The following is a 22,133-nucleotide window of genomic DNA, read 5'->3' on the forward strand; positions in this document are numbered from 1 at the left end:
CCTACCTCCCCTTCACCCAATCTGGAGATCGCGGTTTTTATTGGAGCACCTGCCGCCGATTCTCTATGATTTTTGGCGCGGGGACGGGAACCCGGAAGTAGTGGTGTTTGATCCGGGCGGAACAAATCTCTGGCACTATGGTTCCGCCCCAGGAAAAGTCACAGCGTGACACAACCTTTAGTTTAAACTGTTTGTTTTACTCGCGTTTTTCCCTATTAACTCCAGTCACGCAGCAGCTCTTCTGCCACTCAGTCCCGGCTGAGGGGGCGTGTTCCGGCGGTAAAGTGACGTCGATGCATACCCTCTATAATGCTGCCTTCACGTGATATCAGAATTATCACATTTCCTATGAACGCCCTCTGATGTCGTGTTTACCACTGGGAAGTTCCAAAATAATTGTAATACAGAAATTTCAGAGATAGGTGTGACATAAACTTTAAACATGGTAGCGGGGAGAGCTACTGCTGTGACAGGTGTGATTTATTAGTCAAAATGTTCACCAATTTATCCATTACAAAACATTTTGGATAAAAATAGAAAGCCTTTCAAAATGAAGGATAATTTTTTCAAGTTTAAGTACAATTTACACAAATTTGACAAACATTTAATAATTAATTACTATATTTTGGGGGGAGGAGTGACAATATGATACTACAAAACATGTCAATATATGTTAAATTATTATATACAACACATTAAGTGTTTGCCAGACAATCTACTAATACTCTACTAATACTCTAATGAGAGTTAGTTAACATGTAGCTGAAATGTTGCTTATAGTCTACAAAATGTCAAAAGGAGACCATACAAAATAAAGTGTTACAAAATTTGTGAATTATCATTTTAATCCAATTGTAACAGCCTACTGAAACTTTATATGGTTGCGAGCAGTTTGTTTGAAGAGTTTGAATTATTTTGCATCTTCTATTGTTTTTAATGTGGTGCAATGCTCTACTTAATACTCTACTTAATGCTCTACTTAATAGAGCATTGCACCACAATTGATGTAAACTTTTTGAGTTTAGATGTGGAAATTGTCATTTGTATAAGTGAATATAGTGGTTTAAGCAAATTGTGGAGGGGAAAAGTGCTGTATAATTCTATGAAAAGAATTGCCACTACAGATTCCAGTTTCATGACCAACAGGCCATCTAAATCTATGCTTCTGTTCTGAAAAGCATTTACAATTTTATTTTGACCTTTAATTATTTATTTTTCAAAGTTACTTATTTATAAAATTAATTCAGATTGAAGGGAGGTTTCTTATTGGGTGGGCCTTTTTCTTTACATGAAGTTAAACATGGGACAACTCTGTTCTCCCAAGAATGTTTCAGGTAAGAAAGGACATTTTATTGCACTTTTTTTATTGCAGCACCATTTCCTCAATATTTCATTTCAAGTCACTTTTAAAAAAAAACAAATCTTCAAATACAATTAACTTCCTTGATGATGGTGTCTAGACATACTTTCTCAAAATCTTAATTTCAAATGGTCCAAGTGATGTGTTGCTCCTTTTTTCAAAATCTTTTTGGAGAGTATTTATTTAAACATTTACCTGTCTGAAACGGACACAATTGATCAGTGTTTTCTGTAAAGCAATTGGAGGTCTTGAATTGACAAAACTTTGGACTCACACTGTCCTGGAAAACCGGGTCCAGATACCCCCGCTCAACAGCCCAGATTCCCCGCCGATGTATGATTTGGATGCGAAAACAGATATTATGCCAGAGTATTCGTGACATTGATTTACGCTGTGCTGTTTGCAGTCGGCTTAATCAGAAACTCCATGACTCTCTACAAATCCCTCCAGAGGAGATCCATCAAACATCTCCAAGGCACGTCCATTATCACCTCGCCAGTCTTGTTGTATTTGACACGCTCGTTCAGGTGCTGTGCATGCTGGTGGTTGTACAATCTGCCCACTGGTTGGTGGTAATGCACCAATATCTGGCCGGCCAACTGCCAATAAATTGAAAAGAAGAAGAAGTTTATTTAAGTAAAAGAAATCGAAGAGAAATCAAAATTTTTAGAATTGTTTCTTATGTTTCAGTTATTGCTATTTTGTTGTAAGATGCAATCCTATTAACTGCAATGGAGCAAATTTAATAGGTTTTCAAAGGGACAAGCTCACACTACAGGAATGTAAGGGCACGTTTATACTTCAACGATGTATTAAAAACGGAAAAGTAAAATAGATTTGCTGGGATGCTTGGGATCATTGTCCTGTTGCATGACCTAATTTCAGCCAAGCGTTAGTTGCCTCACATTTGACTCTAGAATATTTTGGTAGTTAATTGTTGACTCAATGACTGCAAGGTGCCCAGGTTCTGTGGCTGCAAATCAAATCATCGCCCCTCCACCACTATAATGAACAGTTGGTTTGAAGTGTTTGTTCTAATATGCTGTGCTTGGTTTTCGTCAAAGGTGGTGCCATGCATTATGGCCAAACATCTTCACTTTGGTCTTGTCTGTCCAAAGGACATTATTCAAGAATGCTTGTGGTTTGTTCAAATGCAACTTTGCAAATCATTTAATTCAGATGTTACAATGACTTCCAGACCTCCAAATTTTTTTTCCTTCAGATTAGTTTAAGAACAGTGCATAGAGAGCTTCATGTAATGGGTTTCCATGGCCGAGCAGCTGTAATGCAAAGCGTTGGATACAGTGGTGTAAATCATGCTGCCACTGGACTAGAGCAGTAGAGACGTGTTCTCTGGAGTGACGAATCACGCTTCTCTGTCTGGCAATCCGGTTGCCAGGAGAACGGTACTTGCCTGACTGCATTGTGCCAAGTGTAAAGTTTGATTATGGTGTGGGGTGGTTTTCAGGGGATGGGCTTGGCCACTTAGTTCCAGTCAAAGGAACTCTTAATGCTTCAACATAACCAGACATTTTGGACAATTTCATGCTCCCAACTTTGTGGGAACAATTTGGGGATGGCCATGACATGGTCCACCAGTGCACAAAGCAAGGTCAATAAAGACATGGATGAGCGAGTCTGGTGTGGAGGAACTTGACAGGTCTGAATAAAGTAGACCAGTCATGACCTCAACCTGATAGAACACCTTTGGGATGAATTTGAGCAGAGACTGTGAACCAGGTCTTCATGTCCAACATCAGTGCCTGACATCACAAATGCGAGAAGAGTTTAAGCTGTTATAGCTACAAAGGATTGGCCAACTCCATAAACCCTACGGATTAAGAATGGAATATCATTTAAGTTAATGAGCATGTAAAGGCAAGCGCCCCTAAACTTTTGCCAATCTAGTGTATTTTGTACAAGTAATGAACAAACAACATACATAATCAAAACTCTGAAGACAAAAATGTTACCTTTCAAAGTTTTTTGTCTTCCCTTGCCATCTCTAAATCTTTTCCCAAATTATTATTATAAAATGCTCTTAAATATGCTGATTAATAATGCTAAATGCATGGTAAAAAACAACATCTAAAGGCACCACACGTTAACGGTTGGAGACCTGTATGAAAGGTATTTGCTGCATTCTTGTTTCCTAGATGATTTGCATCATCTACTACTGTTGTTAAAATAACAGTGTCAACTGCAGCTCATCATTTTGTGCTTTACACTTTATCAAGACAACTAGACTCTCTGTGATGGCCCATTGACACAATATCCTCAACAAACCCATCTCCGGCCTGGTGACTCCGATTTTTAATCAGATGGAACTGGACAACATTTCTAAATATTCTGATCTAATATGACTTCTGACCTGTAATGTTGCCTCAATCATAATCATACACTGTTTGTTCATTGGCCAGAGGAGAACTGCCCCCATTATACACATACCAACATCACAACACCATTCAATCTCAAAAACATTGATTGCATTCATCGTTTTGTAATAATTGAAATCAACAAGAATTCTTGATTTGAACATATTCTTAAAAACTGATACAATGTGTTGTCCATTTCTCTGTTCTATTTGATTTCTACTGGAAATATAAATCGCAAGTTTGGCCAACAATAAAGTTCATTATATGACACTTATATTTCTGTAGTCTACTATACTTAAAACCAAATATAAAACATTGCTTTGTAAAAAAAAAAAAAAAAAATTCTAAAAGATCAAAGACTGGAGAAAGTCTGTCACAATTCATAAAACAATGGAATATTGTTTCTCTCTCTCTGAACAGAAAGGACAATTATCCTCACAAAGTCACAAAAGAGCCTGACCACTGAAGATCGCCTGCCCTTTTAGTCAATGGTGGTTTGTATAATACTCTCCACTCTGGTTTAATTTCCTCTAACACTCCCAGTTTGTCTCTCCACACTGTCAATTCTATCTTTTAACGCATGTTTATTGATTACCTTCACAATGCATTTGTATATCACCTTTCCTTAATTTAACTGTACAAAAATCAACATTTTCATTTTTATTCAAACACAACAGTGGACTATTATATGAGGATTTTTCAAGATCAGTTATAATTCTGATGTCTGGGAAAAAGTCATTAGCGTCAGGGAAAATATCACCCATGCTGTATCTCTCGAGTACGGTTTTTTCCTTGGAGTTTAGAACCCCGTCTAGTTTTTTCAGAAACTTTTTAGCAAATCTCACTGACCTTAAACCCAGATGTATAGCAACAGTTTCTGCATTTTTTAGTCCAGGTCCTGCTTTGTAAACAATATATTTCAGTTGCAGTAATGTCTTTGATACAAGTCTTTTAGCCCTGGAAAGTCCTCCCCTGACACATCAAGGGGACTCCCAAAAACCACAGGTTCCTCAAGCAACCAAAAAAGAGATGTAGCTGACTCTATCCACTCATGTTTAAAAAGTATCCACATGTTAAAAAGACTTGTAAAAAGAGGGTAGTCCAGAAGAGAATGATCCATTTAGAAAAGTGCAGCATGAAGTCCCATTCCATTCAAACCACGTAAAATGGTTTGTGCTAATGGTTTCCAGACTAGAATAAACTGCAACCGATAATAAGTAGCTCCTCTGCTGACAAGATTAACCAGACATTGACCTCCTTTATCCCTTGGCAGGAAAAGAACACTTTGAGGTGTCCAGTGCAAATTGTCCCAGAAAAAATTAACCATCTCTCCTTGAAGCCTGTTCTTAAACGTTCTGTAAACGTTCTGTAAACGTCCTTTGATTTTTTTCCCCAGCATACACAATCCCAATTCTTTTGAACAAAATCATCATTACCTAAAAAAATCCCAAAATATTTTAATCCACCTTTCTTCCAGATTAAACCTCCAGGTAAACTGGGAGGTCCTCTATTCCAATCACCCATTTAAAGGGCCTCACTTTTCCCCCAGTTGACCTTTGCAGAATATTTATATTTTAAAACTGTTAACAATAATCTCCAGTTTTTCAATATCATCAGCACCCGAAAAAAAACAAATACATCATCAGCATAAGCAGAAAGGTGCAACGAGACATTACAGGGTGGTATAGTAAACCCACTCAACTCAGTTTTTAATTTATGAAGTAGAGGTTCAATGGCCAGGGAGTATAACATTCATAAGAAAACAAAACTGGAGGTTTTTCGCAGAGCATGATGGCATACAGAAAGCCCGTAAAAACTGCTAGATCTGCTTATTTCTCGACTCTCTTAGAAGAAAACAAACCCAACCCTAGGTATTTTTTCGATACAGTGGCTAAATTAACCAAAAATAAAGCTTCAACTTCTGATGTTTGTAAACAGCACAGCAGTAATGACTTTATGAACTTCTTTACGTGTAAGATTGATAATATTAGGAAAAATTGTATGACCATGCAGCCGTCTACTACAGTATCACATCAGACAGAGCATTGTAGTGTCACTGAGGAAAAATTACACTCATTCACTGCTACAGGAGAAGAAGAATTGGCTAAACTCGTTAAATCATCAAAATCAACAACATGTATGCTTTGCCCTATAATGAATAAGCTACTGAAAGAGATGCTTCCAGAGGTCATAGATCCTCTTCTTAATATCATTAATTCATCCTTGACATTAGGATATGTACAGAAAACTTTTAAGTTGGCTATTATTAAACCTCTTTTTAAAAAACGCAACTTGATCCTACAGAATTAGTCAATTACAGGCCAATCTCAAATCTACCCTTTCTGTTAAAAATACTAGAAAAGGCATTGTCCTCACAATTGTGCTCCTTTTTTAGAAAGAAATGGTATCTGTGAGATTTCCAGTCAGGATTTAGACCGTATCATAGTACTGAGACTGCTCTATTAGTGTTACTCGATCTTAGCGCTACATTTGATACTATCGACCACAACATTTTTTTGAATAGACACTAGGACCGTTGCTTTTCACCCTGTACAAGCTACAACTGGGAGATATCATTAGGAAGCATGGCATTAGTTTTCATTGTTATGCTGACGATACTCAGCTCTATATTTTTTCACGCCCTGACAAAACTTACCAATTCACAAGATTAACAGAATGCATAGCTGATATAAAAAAATGGATGACTACTAATTTCCTGCAACTTAATTCAGAAAAAAATTAATTTTTAATTATTGGACAAAAAAACTCCACAAGTAGTAATCTAGAATACTGTCTAACACTTGATGGCTGCTCTGTCAAGTCCTCGTCGTCAGTCAAGTCAACTTTATTTATATAGCGCTTTTAACAATGCAGATTGTTTCAAAGCAGCTTTACAGTGTTAAACAGGAAAATAAGGCAGCATAATTTTATTCAGCCGTCTAGCCATTCTGGAGAAAACGGTTATGTCATCAGTTCATTTCAATTATCATACAGTGACAGTGTGGGCTTTAGATCAGTAATTAGATCAGTAATTTAGTTTATATGGTTAGTTTAGTTTAATAATTAGATTTATTTGGATATTTAGTTGAAAAATTTAGAAAAATGTAATGATCCCGGCCGTATCCAGATCAAATGGTGGACCTGCGCCCAGACATGACCAATGCATCCCTGTCTGTGCAACGCAAGTGTCTGCAGAGATCTAATATGACCTCTGACCTGTAAAGTTGCCAGAATAATAATCAAAAACTGTTTGTTAATTGGCCAGAGAAGAACTGGCACCCCAACTGAGCCTGGGTTCTCCCAAGCTTTATTTTTCTCCATTAGGCCACCTGATGGAGTTTTGGTTCCTTGCCACTATCGCCTTTGGCTTGGCTTGCTCAGTTGGGGACACTAAATTTTACAACTAAATATCCAAATTAAATTAAATTACTAAACTAAATTAAATACATCAACTAAATTACTGATCTGCCCACATTGTCGCTGTATGATAATTGAAATAAGCTAGATCAGCTGGAGCACACGGTGAAGTTGCTTTGAAACAATCGGCATTGTAAAAAGCGCTATATAAATAAAGTTGACTTGACACCAGGGCTCTGAACCGGTTCAAGGAACGAAAACGAAAACCGGAAACAAACGAAATTTTAAGAGGAACAAAAACGGAAACGAAATCAAAATCAAAATCAATTTGAATCGTTCTGAACAGAAACGTTAATTTGAAATGACCATTAACCGGTTAATAACGTTATTTTATCGTTCTCTTTAATATTTTAATTTGGCAGTGACCAATCATGAATTGAGTAGTACAGCATGTGACGTTGACGGATCAAGCGTGAGTGAAATGCCCGCGCACCAGTCATCTATGAATCTACCGTCAGTGTGAGCGCGCATTTTCATGCCTCAAGTACATTTCTTTCCCCGCTGAGGTCTACAATGAATGTGCAGGTATTGGAGGACATTCTTTTAGAACGTTTAAATAAGCAGTACGGACTTTAAGCTCAAATAGACTGATTTAGGCTAGTTTATGGATTTTGTTTAAGCCTGTCCAAACAGGTTACTAGCATCTATCAAACATTTTTCCTATAGTCTTTCAGATTGCCAATACAGGACAGGTCAATGTTTTCTATATAGACGGTTGATGCTTCGTATTAAATGGTATGTTATATTGCATTAAATGATCAAGCTTTATTAGCTGACTGAATTTGATTATGTGATGCAAGGACGTGTTGCGCAGTGTTTGCTTTGAAATTAGCAGTTGACGGTGCATTAAACGAGCAATGGTTATCCAGTTTATTTATTCTTTATTCATGCAATTTTTAAAACAAGTCGTGTTGAAAAAAAGTTATGTACAAAGAATGTTATCACTCTTCTGAAAATAATTCGGCATAAGAGGGCCACTTTCCATTATCTAACGCTCCATTAAAACAGGTCAATATTTGTCCCGCTGTTTATGCTTTGTAATTAATGCATGTATTTCTGGTTTTAAAAATGTTATGAAATAAATATTCAAGTTTAATCACCATGCGTTATATTATTATTGAGTGAAAATAAGTCTAATTATACATATTTGTTTAAAGTATAGGCTAAATTAATTTTACGTTTTACGTTATTAACCGGTATTTTTTCATATCAAACCGTTTTCGGAACAGTAATGTTTATAGAGGAACGCAAAAACGGAAACGCTATAATATCGATTCTGCTCGGAGTGAACCGATTGATATTTTTTTCCGTTTTTAAGCCCTGCTTGACACACACACACACACACACACACACACACACACACACACACACACACACACACACACACACACACACACACACACACACACACACACACACACACACACACACACACACACACACACAATAATATGCTGTTATACTCCATATAAAAGGCAGAAACTAAGCTTTTTTTGCACAGTCCTATCTAAAGGGTTAATGGTGCCACCTGGTTATCAACTGTAAAAAATACAAATTTTACCTCTTCCCAACAGGGAAAACCATCAACAATCAAAAATGCTTGAGTATATGGTGTCATGGCTTTGCAATCAAAAAATGTGGTTATAATGGAAGTCAATGGGACAAAAACAGCCACGAAGAGTAAATGAGGGAGAAAAAATTTAAATCTGATGCTGCACAAAAACTAACAATGCATCAAAGCCAATGTTGTTTCTAATCTTTGACATGTCCAAGACTGTGATGAAAGGTAAAAAAAAATCCAGTCCACAATCACATTTTATATTGAAATTAAGTCCCCCCCCCCCCAATCAGTGACATCATTTATGAACTTGGCAATTAAAGAGTTAAAATCCAGATTTTTAAACATTTAGTAGTTTTGATCAGGACTGAGGTTGGTTAATAGATGTATGCAAATAAAATTGAAAAAAATATTTATCTGATACATTTTTTACAGCAGTTTAATTTAGTGGATGTTTTCATCCACGAAGATAATGAAAGGGTAGTGAATTTGAAGAATGCACAAGGGTTAATAAAAATAATACAAATAACAGAACACTGATAACTGATAAAAAACGACTGGAATTATTTTACATTCTCTTGCAAGATTTGCTTGAAAATTAAACACATAAAGCCTATCCAGTCTTGCCATAGAAATAAGATTATCTCTACTATGTGCCCAAGAATTTTGTCTGTTCTTGTCATGCACGTTCCACCAAACATCACATAAATCAAATGCTCTTATCAATTGTTTGAGAGCTTTTTGTGAGGCTCCAAGTGATTCCGGTCTAATTTATGATTTCCTGTATAGTTAAAATCTCCACCAAGGAACAATAATTCTTCTGGGTTTAAATTTTTCATAACAACACTAATTGTATCAAAGAAAACGTCTCGGTTACGTATGTAACCCTCGTTCCCTGAAGGAGGGAACGGAGACGTATGTCGGAACTGACCAAAGAATTGGGATCTATTTTCAGAGACCAATCTACTTCGAGTGTATAGAAACGAGCCAATAAACATTGGCATGCGGTTCACGCACCGCCCCGCAGCGCGGGTATAAAACACGGAAGTGAACAACGCATACCGCTTTTACAACTGAGGAGCCGAGATGTGACTCGGGCCTGCAGCTGAAGCACAGCACCTGGCGACGGGATGTACGTCTCCGTTCCCTCCTTCAGGGAACGAGGGTTACATACGTAACTGAGACGTTCCCTTTCATTCGGTCACGTTCGACGTACGTCGGAACTGATTGACGAATTGGGATCCCTACAAAAACGCCAGGGTGCTGGCCCTTCCAGCGCCCTGCTTAAGCTCACTGGGTGCTCCTAGTTGGAGCAAGCGTCAGGGCTTAAAGCAGGGAGGTCCGACACTGTTGTTTCTGCAAGACCCACTCAGCGTGACTATTGGATAACGCTGGGAAAGCGTGCCCGTCTCGGGAGATGGTACGCTGCGGAGCCACGTCCTCCTCCGGAGGAGAGGTGGAAATACTCATACGGACTAACCTATCTGGGTAGTAACATCCTATGGCAGTCTCTGGGGTGGTTCCAACCTGGTTCCAGGGGGGGGAGAACACCGCCAGAGACGACAGAGCGGGCTATCCAGTGGGCTAACCTTTCCCTTCTACTGGCCTCCGTAACAGACGAAAAGCTAATCTGAGGTCCTAAAGCTTTGTGTCCAGTCAACGTAAGCGCAAAGAGCGCGGACGGGACATAAAGCCAGGGCTGGGTCTGCCTCCTCCGAGGGCAGCGCTTGTAGGTTCACCACCTGGTCCCGAAAGGGAGTGGTAGGAACCTTGAGCATGTATCCGAATTCTAGGCATGATTCGTTGACCGAAAGCGCATGCAGGTCCCCCACCCTCTTGATTGAGGCCAATGCAGTCAGGAGTACCGTCTACATAGACAGGATTTTTAACTCAACGGACTGCAAAGGCTCAAAAGGAGGGCCCTGAAGTGCTCTGAGCAGGGTAGCGAGATAGAACGAGGAGGATTTAGTCTCCTCGCACCTCTGAGGAACCTGACAATTAAATCGTGCTTCCCTAAGGATTTACCTTCAACTATATCGTGATACGCTGCTATTGCTGCGACGTACACTTTCAGGGTGGAGGGAGACAGCCTTCGCTCCAACCCATCTTGTAGGAAAGAAAGCACAACATTAATCGAACACTTCCGGGGGTCTTCGCGGCGAGAAGAACACCATTCAACGAACAGGTTCCACTTCAGAGCATAGAGGCGCCTCGTAGAGGGGGCTCTAGCCGAAGTGATGGTGTCTACCACTGCCTGTGGTAGGCCACCTAGAACCTCCGCGTCCCGTCCAGGGACCAGACACAGAGTTTCCAGAGGTCTGGACGCGGGTGCCATAGAGTGCCCCCTCCCTGATAAAGAAGGTCCTTCCTCAGGGGAATCGGCCAGGGTGCGGCTGTCGCGAGGAGAGTGAGTTCGGCGAACCAGGTCCGGTTGGGCCAGTAGGGCGCAACTAGCAAGACCTGCTCCTCGTCCTCCCTGACCTTGCACAGTGTCTGTGCTAGAAGGCTCACTGGGGGAAACACATATTTGCGTAGGTCCCGGGGCCAGCTCAGCGCCAGTGCATCTGTGCCGAGGGTACCCCCGTTCAGGAAATAGTACCACTGGCAATGGGACGAGTCCGGAGTGGCAAACAGGTATACCTGTGCGGCTCCGAAAAGGTCCCATATCAGCTGGATGCTCCGGGGGTGGATTCGCCACTTTCCCGGAAGTGGACACTGACGAGAGAGCTTGTCGGCTGTCTGGTTCAGCGCACCAGGGATGTGAATGGCACGAAGCGACCTCAGATGCTTCTGACTCCACAGGAGGAGGTGGCGGGCGAGTTGGAGCATGCGACGGGAGCGCAGACCACCCTGACGGTTGATGTACGCAACGGCCACAGTGCTGTCCGTGCGGACCAGTATGTGTTTGTGCTGAAGCAGCTTCTTGAAGCGACTTAGCGCAAGACGTACTGCCATTAACTCCAGGCAATTGATATGCCAATGCAGCTGGGGCCCCGTCCACAGACCCGAGACTGCATACCCATTGTGCGTGGCCCCCCAACCCGTGGCTGAGGCATCCGTGAATACCACAACATGCCTGGACACCTGTCTTAAGGGCACTCCGGCCCGTAAGAACGAGGGGTCGGACCAAGGGTTGAAAGTTTGGCGACAGTACGGGGTAACTTGGACCCGATACTGGCCACTCTGTCACGCCCACCTCGGGACTCGGTCGTGTAGCCAACGTTGAAGCGGTCTCATATGAAGCAATCCGAGCGGCGTTACCGCGGCTGCAGATGCTATGTGCCCCAGGAGCCTCTGAAAGAATTTCAGTGGGACCGCCGTCCTGCTCTTGAATGCATTCAAGCAGTTCAACACTGACTGGACTCGTTCCTCTGTGAGGCACGCAGTCCGGTTGACCGAATCCAGCTCCATGCCGAGATAAGAGATCCTCTGTGTGGGACAGAGTTTGCTCTTCTCTCCGTTGACCCGAAGGCCCAACAGGCTGAGGTGACGGAGCACCAGGTCCCTGTGTTCGCACAACTGCTCCCGAGACTGGGCGAGTATAAGCCAGTCGTCGAGATAGTTGAGAATGCGAACGCCGCGTTCTCGGAGTGGAACAATGGCTGCCTCCGCGACTAGCGAGAAGAGGGGAAGACTGGAGAGAACTGTTGGGCGAAGCTCTCGATGGCGTCGCCAAAGAGGCCGGCCTGACTGACAGGGGCGTCGAAGAACCGCACTTTGTCGGTTTCGCGCATATCAGCCAGGTTCAGCCACAGGTGTCGTTCCTGGACCACCATAGTGGACATCGCCCGACCCAGGGAGCGGGCAGCGACTTTCGTCGCCCGGAGGGCGAGGTCCGTCGCTGTCCGCAGTTCCTGCATGATCCCTGGGTCGGCACTACCCTCGTGCATCTCCTTGAGCGCTTTGGCCTGGTAGACCTGCAGGAGCGCCATGGCATGCAGCGATGATGCGGCTTCCCCGCAGGCAGCGTAAGACTTGCCCAGTAACCCGGACGAGAACTTACACGCCCGGGAGGGGAGACGCGGGGCATTCCGCCAGTCGACCGCGGCCCTGGGACACAGTTGCATCACCACAGTGCGCTCGACCGGAGGTATCCCCATGTAGCCCTTAGCCGCACCATCGTCGAGGGTAGTGAGGATGGAGGAGTCAGTCGATTGATGGCGGGCGCTGTAGGGCGCCGACCACGACTTTGTGAGCTCCTGATGCACCTCCAGGAAGAATGGCACTGGGGCGGGGTGCTGAGAACCAGCACGGGCCGCCCCGAGATACCAATCATCCAACCGCGAGGGTTCGGGACACGTGGAGGGTTCCACTCGAGCCAGACACTCGCGGCGGCCCGGGAGAGCATAGCCGTAAGTTCTGGATCCGGCTCGGACAACGCTACCACACCCGAAGGGGGCAACGCAGCCGGGTCGTCATCTCCAGATTCAAAGACAGCACAGGAGTACAGGTGTGCCAGGACTAAGTCATCCTGCATTACCAATGAAGAACACGCACCATTTTTCACACAGCAGCTTGTGAAGGAGATGAAAAAAGCCCCGTATACCCTTGTTACGGATGGGTCGAATGACACTGGTATTTCCCAAACTATTTGAGATTTTTCTTCTCTGCAAAACATTTGCTTTGTGTATTTTTAAACATCTAACAACATGAACATCTTTATGATTCTAACCTTGTCATGTGGCACATATCACCGCCAAAGCTGCAGTAGGATGTTTTAAAGTGAGTTAAGGCCTGATTTATCTTTACATGTAACTTTTTATTTCTATCCTTGTATCCTTATGTGCATTGACTGAATGTGTTATGATTTGATTAATGTATTGCAGGTGTCCAGTTTTGATTTGGAGGATATGGTAGTGGACATAGGTTACTGGTTAAAGGGTAGCACAAATCGGAAAGGATACCTGACAGGTATATATGTTTGATACTATTTAGTGTAATATTGAAATGCTGAGCCATAAAAAATATATGATATGGCATTAAATGTCTGAAACAGAGTTTTGTGAGCTCCATGAAATGGAGTACATGGAGGTCCTCCAGCATATCTCGGTTCGTTGGCTAAGCCTTGAACGTTGTGTGACCAGAATCCTGAGGCTATATGAACCTCTGGCCAGCTACTTCAAATCTGCTAGTATGGTCATCAGTTTTCAATTTCATTATGCAGCAACTACATGGATTGTTAGACACATGCTTGTATTAATGTCAACCTCTTGTTTTGTGTTATTTATTGATTGATTCAAGATGAAAATCAGGCCAGGTTCAAGAGGCGAGTGCAGACATTCACTTACCCCATGACAGAAGTGTACCTGCTGTTCTTTCAAGCCACCGAACCAACTTTCACTTCTTTCAACTTGCTTCTTCAGAGAGAGCAGTCGTCAATATTTTTGTTATATGATGAGGTGGGATTGGATTTAGCTGTTTTCTCTATTCTGTGTTTCTTGCTGATATCTGCAGGGATCCTTTAAAACAGGTTTAATATGTGATATTTAGCCTTGTACCAAGCCTTTTGCCACTTCATGAGTAGAAACCTGGTAAGGTTTGTGGTAGTCCTTCCATTAACCATGAGCTTCTGGATGGATTTCTTGTCCTATGTGTCTAGCTGATATTGCCGTATCATCATGTTAAACCATTTGTGTTAACCTGATATGCTGTATCTGTGACAGGAAGAAAGTTGAACTTTGGGTTCACAACCAGGGCTAAACTTAACAGATTACGCGACGAGGGTGACATCACACCACACCACAGCAGGTGGATTCATTCCATGAAGCTGTGTTGTGTTTCCTGACAAGTGCTGTGGACTATGCACTTCAGAAGCTGCCAATGGAAGAGCCACTGATCAAACATGCAAAATTCCTAAATGTACGGCAGAGGGCTGAAAGTGACATCAAAGATGTCCTGTACTGTGTTGAAAGGTTAGTTTTTTTTCTCTAATTATTGTCTATCATCTTAGCTAAAAATTCCCTGCGTTTTATGATGTGGTATGTTCACTCCTAAACTGCACATTAAAGGTCCTGTTCTTCGTGATCCCATTTTTCAAACTTTAGTTAGTGTGTAATGTTGCTGTTAGAGCATTTATAATACCTGTAAAATTATAAAGCTCAAAGTTCAATGCCAAGCGAGATATTTTATTTAACAGAAGTTCCCTTTCAAAGCCTACAGCGAACGGCTGGTTAGGACTACATCCTGGTATTTCCTGCTTTAATTACGTCAGTAGAGCAGTATGTCGACTAACCTCCGCCCACAAGAACACGCAAAAAAGGGGGCGTGGTCTTGTTGCTCCCGCGTGGAGAATAGGAAGTGTTGCGTTCGGTTGCGTTCGTATAGTTTGTTTGTTGCCATGTCGTCGAGACGCTGTTATTTTCATCCCGGAGTCAAGTCACCTTTGTTTGGCTTTCCCAGGGACGCTGTACTTAGAGATCATTGAGCGCATGCATCCCCGTTATGGTGAGAGGCCGTGACCTTTCCGGTAACGTGCGCTCTGCGTGCCCTAAGCTGCTGTCGAATCACAACACGGGAACCGCTTGCACAATCAGAACTCGTTATGTATTTCTGAAGAAGGGACTTCATAGAACAGGGAAATCTTTCAAGCCGTTTTGAGGACAGTGAAAACAGCAGTATACAGATAAGTAAATTGTGTGAAAAATACTGTGTTTTTTTACACGCGAAACATGAACACATGTTATATTGCACACTGTAAACACAATCAAAGCTTCAAAAAAACACGAAAAATGGGACCTTTAACTATTCTTATGTGGCTTCTCCTCAAAGATGCGTATGAACTGCTGCTGGTTGATTACAATATACCTAAAACTTCTTTCATAAATAGGTTTCCCCATCTCCTCCGATACCATGGGCCAGAGGAGCATGACCTTCTGGGTGAGGAGTTTCTAAATTATCAGACCATGCCAATGATATCCCTGCAAGATGAAACTGAAATGGAAAGCTTCTGGGCTGAAATGGCAACCCGGAAACTTAAGGTAAACATTTTTTTGTATTTGCTTTTGGCAGGTGTGGCTTGGCTACATCTGTTGCTTAAATTGTTGCATGCATATGTGTCATGCATGTTGCAAATTATGAATGTTTTTATCTGAACTTGAAATGGATCAACCTACAGTATACTTACAGTATTAATCAATCAAAAATCAAGGTATGTTTTTCCATTGTGTTCTTGGTGCATTTTCCATAGGTGTCAGGAGCCAAAGAATTTGAGAGGCTTGCTGCCATCACCAAGCTGGTCCTGGTGTTGCCCCATGCAAACGCAGATGCTGAAGAGGGTGTTTTCAGTTATAGGACTGAACAAAACCAAGAGAAGAAACAGCCTAGCATTGAATGGCACCCTGTCATCAATGATGACCATAAAGATGGCCAATCTGGAGCCCTGCTTCAAATGGGAGCCCCCCTCTGAAATCATCATGGCCTCCAAGAAAGCCACAGGCCAGCATAACCATGCCCACAGATCATAGACAAGGACTTTACCCAGCTTCTGATCTGCATCTTATACTGATTATACCTTGTTTTATTGCTTGAAAAAGTTGTACTGTTTAAGCACTTTATTTGTTGCACTTTATTTGTTTCTGATGTTCCATGTGTTGGGAGGCTTTGAATGAAGAATAATGTCCCTCCCTAACTAATCTTGTGTTGTTTTTGGCTGAACATAAATCATTAAGTGCTCTTAAGAAGTCAATTATTCACAACATAGGCTAGGTTTCAGTTAAGAATTAGTTTAATACCATTGTACTCAAAATATCAATCAACCTACCTAGGTCAAATCTTAAAACACTGGTCTATGAATAGGGCTTTATTGTGGTACATAGGAAGTCATTTAGGCACAATAATAGTTTTCTGATTGAATGTTCAGCTCAAGTCTAAAAGGCCCTACAAGTCATGATGCTGAACATGAATCAGAATAAGTTCAGGTATTGCACATATTTAACAGACCACCCAAAAATCCACTAGAATGCAGGAAATCACATCTACTTAATCCAAAATGTTCTAGGGGTGGACCTTCAGCTATGTCTGCTTCACAGAATGTAACCAATATTGTCCATCTCCAGTAGACTGCCCTTATAAACGGCTTTGGGCCTCCCCACAAACTACCAAAATACAGGGTAAAACATTGGTAAAACATCAAATTAATTCAGATTTTCTGATATCTGAGCCACCAACTTGTGTGTCTGCGAGCGCGGCATAATTTTGATCACCCCTGACAAAATCTCACTCCAAGGTTTTTTGAAAAGTTGGCAGGTATGCTTTTCTTATTAAAAGACTCTTAAATGACTTTTGAATTGTGTGTTAATATACATATTACACCTAGAAGGATGTCTAGAATTGCTACATAGTTCTCATGTGATTTCTTAGAAGTGTGTGTTATGTAGTGGCACCTGTTGTTTAATGTGACACTGGTTGTTTAATGTGACACTTGTGGGGTGACAAATCTAGAATAATGTCAGATATGCAAAAACATTTAAATTGATGCAGGAACTGGGTTAAGCAAATTTAAAAATGTAAAGTATATGTGAACAGCAAAATCTATGATTTTAGCATTGGTTTTCAGCCTCCAGGGAGAGCATTAACTATATCTTATACTCAAATGTGATGTGTAACCACAATACTCAACTCAACAGAAGCTGCATGAAATCTCATGTACTGTATACACATGCCAGAGTCAACTTTTATATTTGCTCACCACATAAACTTTGAAATCTTAGTAATTCTAATCCAACTGTAAACCCCTGCTGAGAGTTTAGGTTACAGTTTGTAAAATATGGTACGGGTGCGGTGTAATGTTCTATTGATTGACATATGCTTTGTGAGTTTAGATATGTAAATGGTCATTTGTATCATTGAATACGGTGGTTTAAGCAAATTAAAATGAGTTTTAATAAAATTAAGAATCTGAGCCTGATTCTCAAACTACTTGCTACTGCATATCTGCTTTATGACCAACAGACCATCTTAAACAATGTGTCTCAGTAGCATTTACATTTTCCTTGTGGGCTTTACTAGTTGTTTATTTTTCAAAGTTTCTTGCACAAAACCTGAGTTCAGCTTGGAAGGAGATTACTTATTGGGTGGCCTTTTTCCTTTACATGAAATTGAACAAACAACACCCCTGTTCACTCCAGAAACCACTGAATGTTTCAGGTAAGCAAGGACCTTTTTTTCAGCTGGGTAGTCAGTATATAATATTGTAAGTCAAAGGAGCATTTCCTCAAAGTCACATTTATAAATTGAAACATTAATTACAAGTTATTAACTTTTTTCTGTTTTCAAGGCACAGTTTCTCAAAATCTTTCTATCAGATGTTGCAAGTAATGAGGTTTGCCGTTGAAGAGATTAATAACTCCACCACTCTTCTGCCAAATGTTTCTCTGGGCTATGACATTTTTGACCATTGTTCTAATACCAAGAATTTCCCTTCAGTCTTAAGTTTTATCTCAAATAATGGATCAATAAAACCTAAAGAAGAACTGAACAACTATCGGCCTAAAGTAATTGCTTTAACAGGGCCATATGGAAGCTCAAGAACTATTACTATTGCACCACTAATTACAATGTACCTTATACCAATGGTAAATTGTTTCTTTTTATACACTTTATATAACAAAATACTTACACACTTACTTGCTGGCCTTTGTTAAGGACAGCAAAGTTACCATTTATACAGTATAATGCTAATGGATTTTTTAATAATATTTTGTTGTCTTGTGTTTCAAAGGTGAATTATGGAGCTGCTAGCTATGCATTAAGTAACAAACTTAAGTATCCTTCTTTTGTAAGAACAAGCCCTTGCAACAAAAACCTGATAGAAATGATTGTTCACATCATACGGTGGTTTGGATGGAACTGGGTTGCTTTTCTTGGTAGCCAAGACGATTACAGTTCAGACGGTCTAAAGCTGTTTACCAAGTATATAAGCAAAACTGGCATTTGTTTGGCCTATCAAGAGGCTCTAAGCCTAAACGCAAACTACAGTCAAACACTTCAAAAGATTGATTTGCTCGACATCAAAGTCATTGTTGTTTTTGCTCTGACACAATATGCAAGCAAAATTATCAAAGCAGCCATAGCGAACAACATCCAAGACAAAGTATGGATTGCAAGTCATACGTGGGCTATGGATCAACAGCTTCCCAGAGAGCCAGGAATTGGGAAAATTGGCACAATTATTGGTATTACGGAGAGATTGTTGTCATTGCCTGGATTTAATGAATTTGTCTATAAAGACAGAAGAACAACTTATGTTAACCATAATGAAGAGAGTGACATCCAGAATAAGAGTAAGACATGTAATCAAGTTTGTGATAACTGCACATTGATGACCGCGAAGGACATTATAAATGAAAATCCCACATTCTCCTTTGCCGTCTATTCTGCCATATACACCATAGCTCATGCATTACATAAGGTTCTGCAGTGCGACATGAATGGATGCCGCAAAAACACAGTGGTTAAGCCATACATGGTAAGGGAATTAATTTGAATTATTATTTTAATCACATTATTGAAGTAACAATGTTTTAATTTATTAAATAATAAATAATTGTGTTCATATTTAATGAAATTGTATGTTATATTATTTATTATACAATAATTTAATACATTAATCAAACAAAATTCATGTTAATTTATTACATTTATATATAATAAAAATTGTCTTTGTAAAATAAAAAAATACCACAACTCACAACAGCTTATGGGAGAAATAAAGAAGTTGGATTTTCCACTCAATGGCCGTCAGGTGAAATATGATGTTGATTATGATCCAACCGTCAATTATGCAGTTGTGCTCTGGCACACTGATGTAAATCCTCCACAGTTTGAGATGGTGGGCACATATGATACATATCCAGAAGTGACTTTTACAATTAACAACTCTCTCCTGCCCTGGCATAACAGCGATTCTGTAAGTCTTCATTTGATGAGCCTTTATCTAAACATTTAGATTTAGCCTATATAGATTCCATTTTTTTCTCAATCAATTTTAAAATACTGACATAAATACTATTACATTTGTTCTTTGTTGAATGCTAGAATACTACTGAAAAGCACTTTTATCATAAAGCTGACTGTGGCAAGCAGCGAGGCAGAGGGACCGTGAGAACGGGGGGGTCTCACGGAGGAGCTCGGAGGCATAAAAGGAGCTCCTCCGTGAGACATGAGGCCAGTGTGACGTGCAGCACTCATTACTCACAACGGGCCTGTTTTCAGGGTCCCTCGACTTGCCACACTGACAAAATATTTGAGACATTTTTGGGTGTTTCAGGGAATTATATAATTTGTATTTTGAAATTTGCAATCTGTTTATGGAAACTGCATATTGTTCAGATGGCTGAGTTAATTGTTTGAGAAAAATGACCTCAGTTTAGAGAAATGTAGATAATCATTTGAGAAAAACTGTAACTTTAATAACACATTTTCCTATTTTTTAAAGGTTCCTTTCTCAAACTGCTCTACTGAGTGCAAGGATGGATTTAAAAGGCAACCTGAAGGTTTTCATAGTTGCTGTTTTACGTGTAAAAAATGCCAGTGTAACAGCTATGTGGATTATTCTCGTAAGTTTCTAAAAATGAAATGTCCAAAATCATTAGCCTACATAGTTCGAAATAACTTTTTTTTTTTCTTTTTGTAATTTTCACAAGCAAATGAAAAAAAAAAAAATCCAAACCACAATATTCCCACAAAGGATGTGTGTGTGTCTGTGTGTGTGGTCCTGGTATTCCCTACTTTATGGGGACCGAATGTCCCCACAAATATAGTATTACCATGACCTTGGAAATTATGTGGAAATAAATATGTATAGATTTTGAATGAATGACTAGCTGTGTTTCAAGAGTGAACCGTTTAGATTTTTGTACTAGGTTAGAAAATTTCCACCTTACTTGTGAAAATAGCACTAAAGTGAAGTATATTCTTTTAAATTATATCATTAGTGTAATGATTACTCATCTTAATGGTATGCTGAAATGTACTTTACTTCTTTTTCACAAAGCTTTTGGAAAATACTATTACTAAACAATATTTTACTGTTTCTCAGGGGACCCCTATACCTGCTTTCCATGTGCAGCAAATGAGTGGTCTGATGAAGGCAGCACAACATGTAAGACACGTTCTGTTGTCTATCTTCAGTTCACAGAAATCTCCTCCATCGCTGTCATGGTTTCTGCCACATGCCTAATTATTTTACTCATTGCCATATTATGCCTTTTCGCCTACAACTACAACACACCATTGGTGAGGTCTGCTGGTGGTAGTATGTGTCTTCTTATGTTGATATGTTTGATTATGTCTAGCATAAGTACATTCTTTTTCTTAGGAAAACCCACATTTTCACTTTGCCTCCTGAGAAATGCCATATTTTCCTTTTTCTTCACCGTCTGTCTTTCTTGTTTGACTGTCCGATCCTTTCAAATTATTTGTGTTTTTAAAATGGCTGCTCAGTTCCCTAAGGTGCACAGCCTTTGGGTTAAGCACAACGGCCAGTGGCTCTTCATTGCCTTTTCTTCAATCATACATTTAATTTCTTGTGTGATATGGATGACTGTCTCTCCTGACAAACCAATCGCTGACTCATGGACTTTTAAAGATCAACTTATGCTCATCTGTGAAATGGGTAACACTATAACCTTAGCCATAGTTGTATTTATAAGCTGGTTTCTTGGTTTCCTGTGTCTCTTGTTTTCTTACATGGGACGAGATCTGCCGAAAAATTACAATGAGGCCAAATCAATAACCTTCAGTCTCATTTTGTACTATCTGACCTGGATTGTTTATTTCACAGCATACCTTTCTGTCAAAAGCAAGTACATCATTCTTTTGAATGCAATGGCACAGATATCCAGTATAAATGGAATTCTCTTTGGCTATTTTATACCAAAATCTTACATCATGATATTCCAACCACAAAAGAACACTCCCGCATACTTTCAAACATCTATTCAGAATTACACCCAAACCATTAGTAGAACTTAGTTTTAGACATTAGTTTTTGTGTACCCACCTTATTTTTTAACATAAGAGCAGGTGCTGCTACTTGTAACTTGAATGTGCGAGGCTTCCGGTCTCATCCAGTCTTATTTTATCTGTATGAAAACAGTCCTTTATTCTGATGGATATTCCTTTGCTATCAAATTTTCTGAATCCATTATTGTAATCTTAAACACACTGTCTCGTTCGTTACATCAGAACTGAACTTACGTATTGGGATCTTGCCTGAGAGCCCAATCAACCTTTGAATGTAAACTAAACGTACCAATAAACATTGCCGAGCAAGATTTGCATCTTCTGCTCCGCCCGTATAAACACGGTAACAGATGCATTGGACATTCAGCTTTTCGCTTTCGGAGCCATGCATTTGTATTGTTCTGCTACAGCCATCTGTTCGAGTGACTATGAGTTGGAAGAAGCTCTGCATTCCGATGTT

The 22,133-nt window shown here is 40.4% G+C and overlaps 1 protein-coding gene across 1 annotated transcript; it reads left to right on the forward strand.

Annotated features, from left to right (window-relative positions):
* Nucleotides 1–17,672: 17,672 nt before the first annotated feature.
* On the forward strand, nucleotides 17,673–21,682 carry LOC307132717 (taste receptor type 1 member 1-like; the record flags this gene model as incomplete). Its single annotated transcript, XM_079827227.1, has 6 exons — nucleotides 17,673–17,854; nucleotides 17,985–18,282; nucleotides 18,429–19,175; nucleotides 19,404–19,616; nucleotides 20,145–20,265; nucleotides 20,748–21,682. The coding sequence occupies 6 exons, from the start codon at nucleotides 17,673–17,675 to the stop codon at nucleotides 21,680–21,682; spliced, it is 2,496 nt and encodes an 831-aa protein (XP_079683353.1).
* Between the last annotated feature and the right edge of the window lie 451 nt (nucleotides 21,683–22,133).

This window comes from Gobio gobio, assembly GCF_949357685.1.
Source record: "Gobio gobio genome assembly, chromosome: 10".
Classification (NCBI taxonomy): Eukaryota; Metazoa; Chordata; class Actinopteri; order Cypriniformes; family Gobionidae; genus Gobio; species Gobio gobio.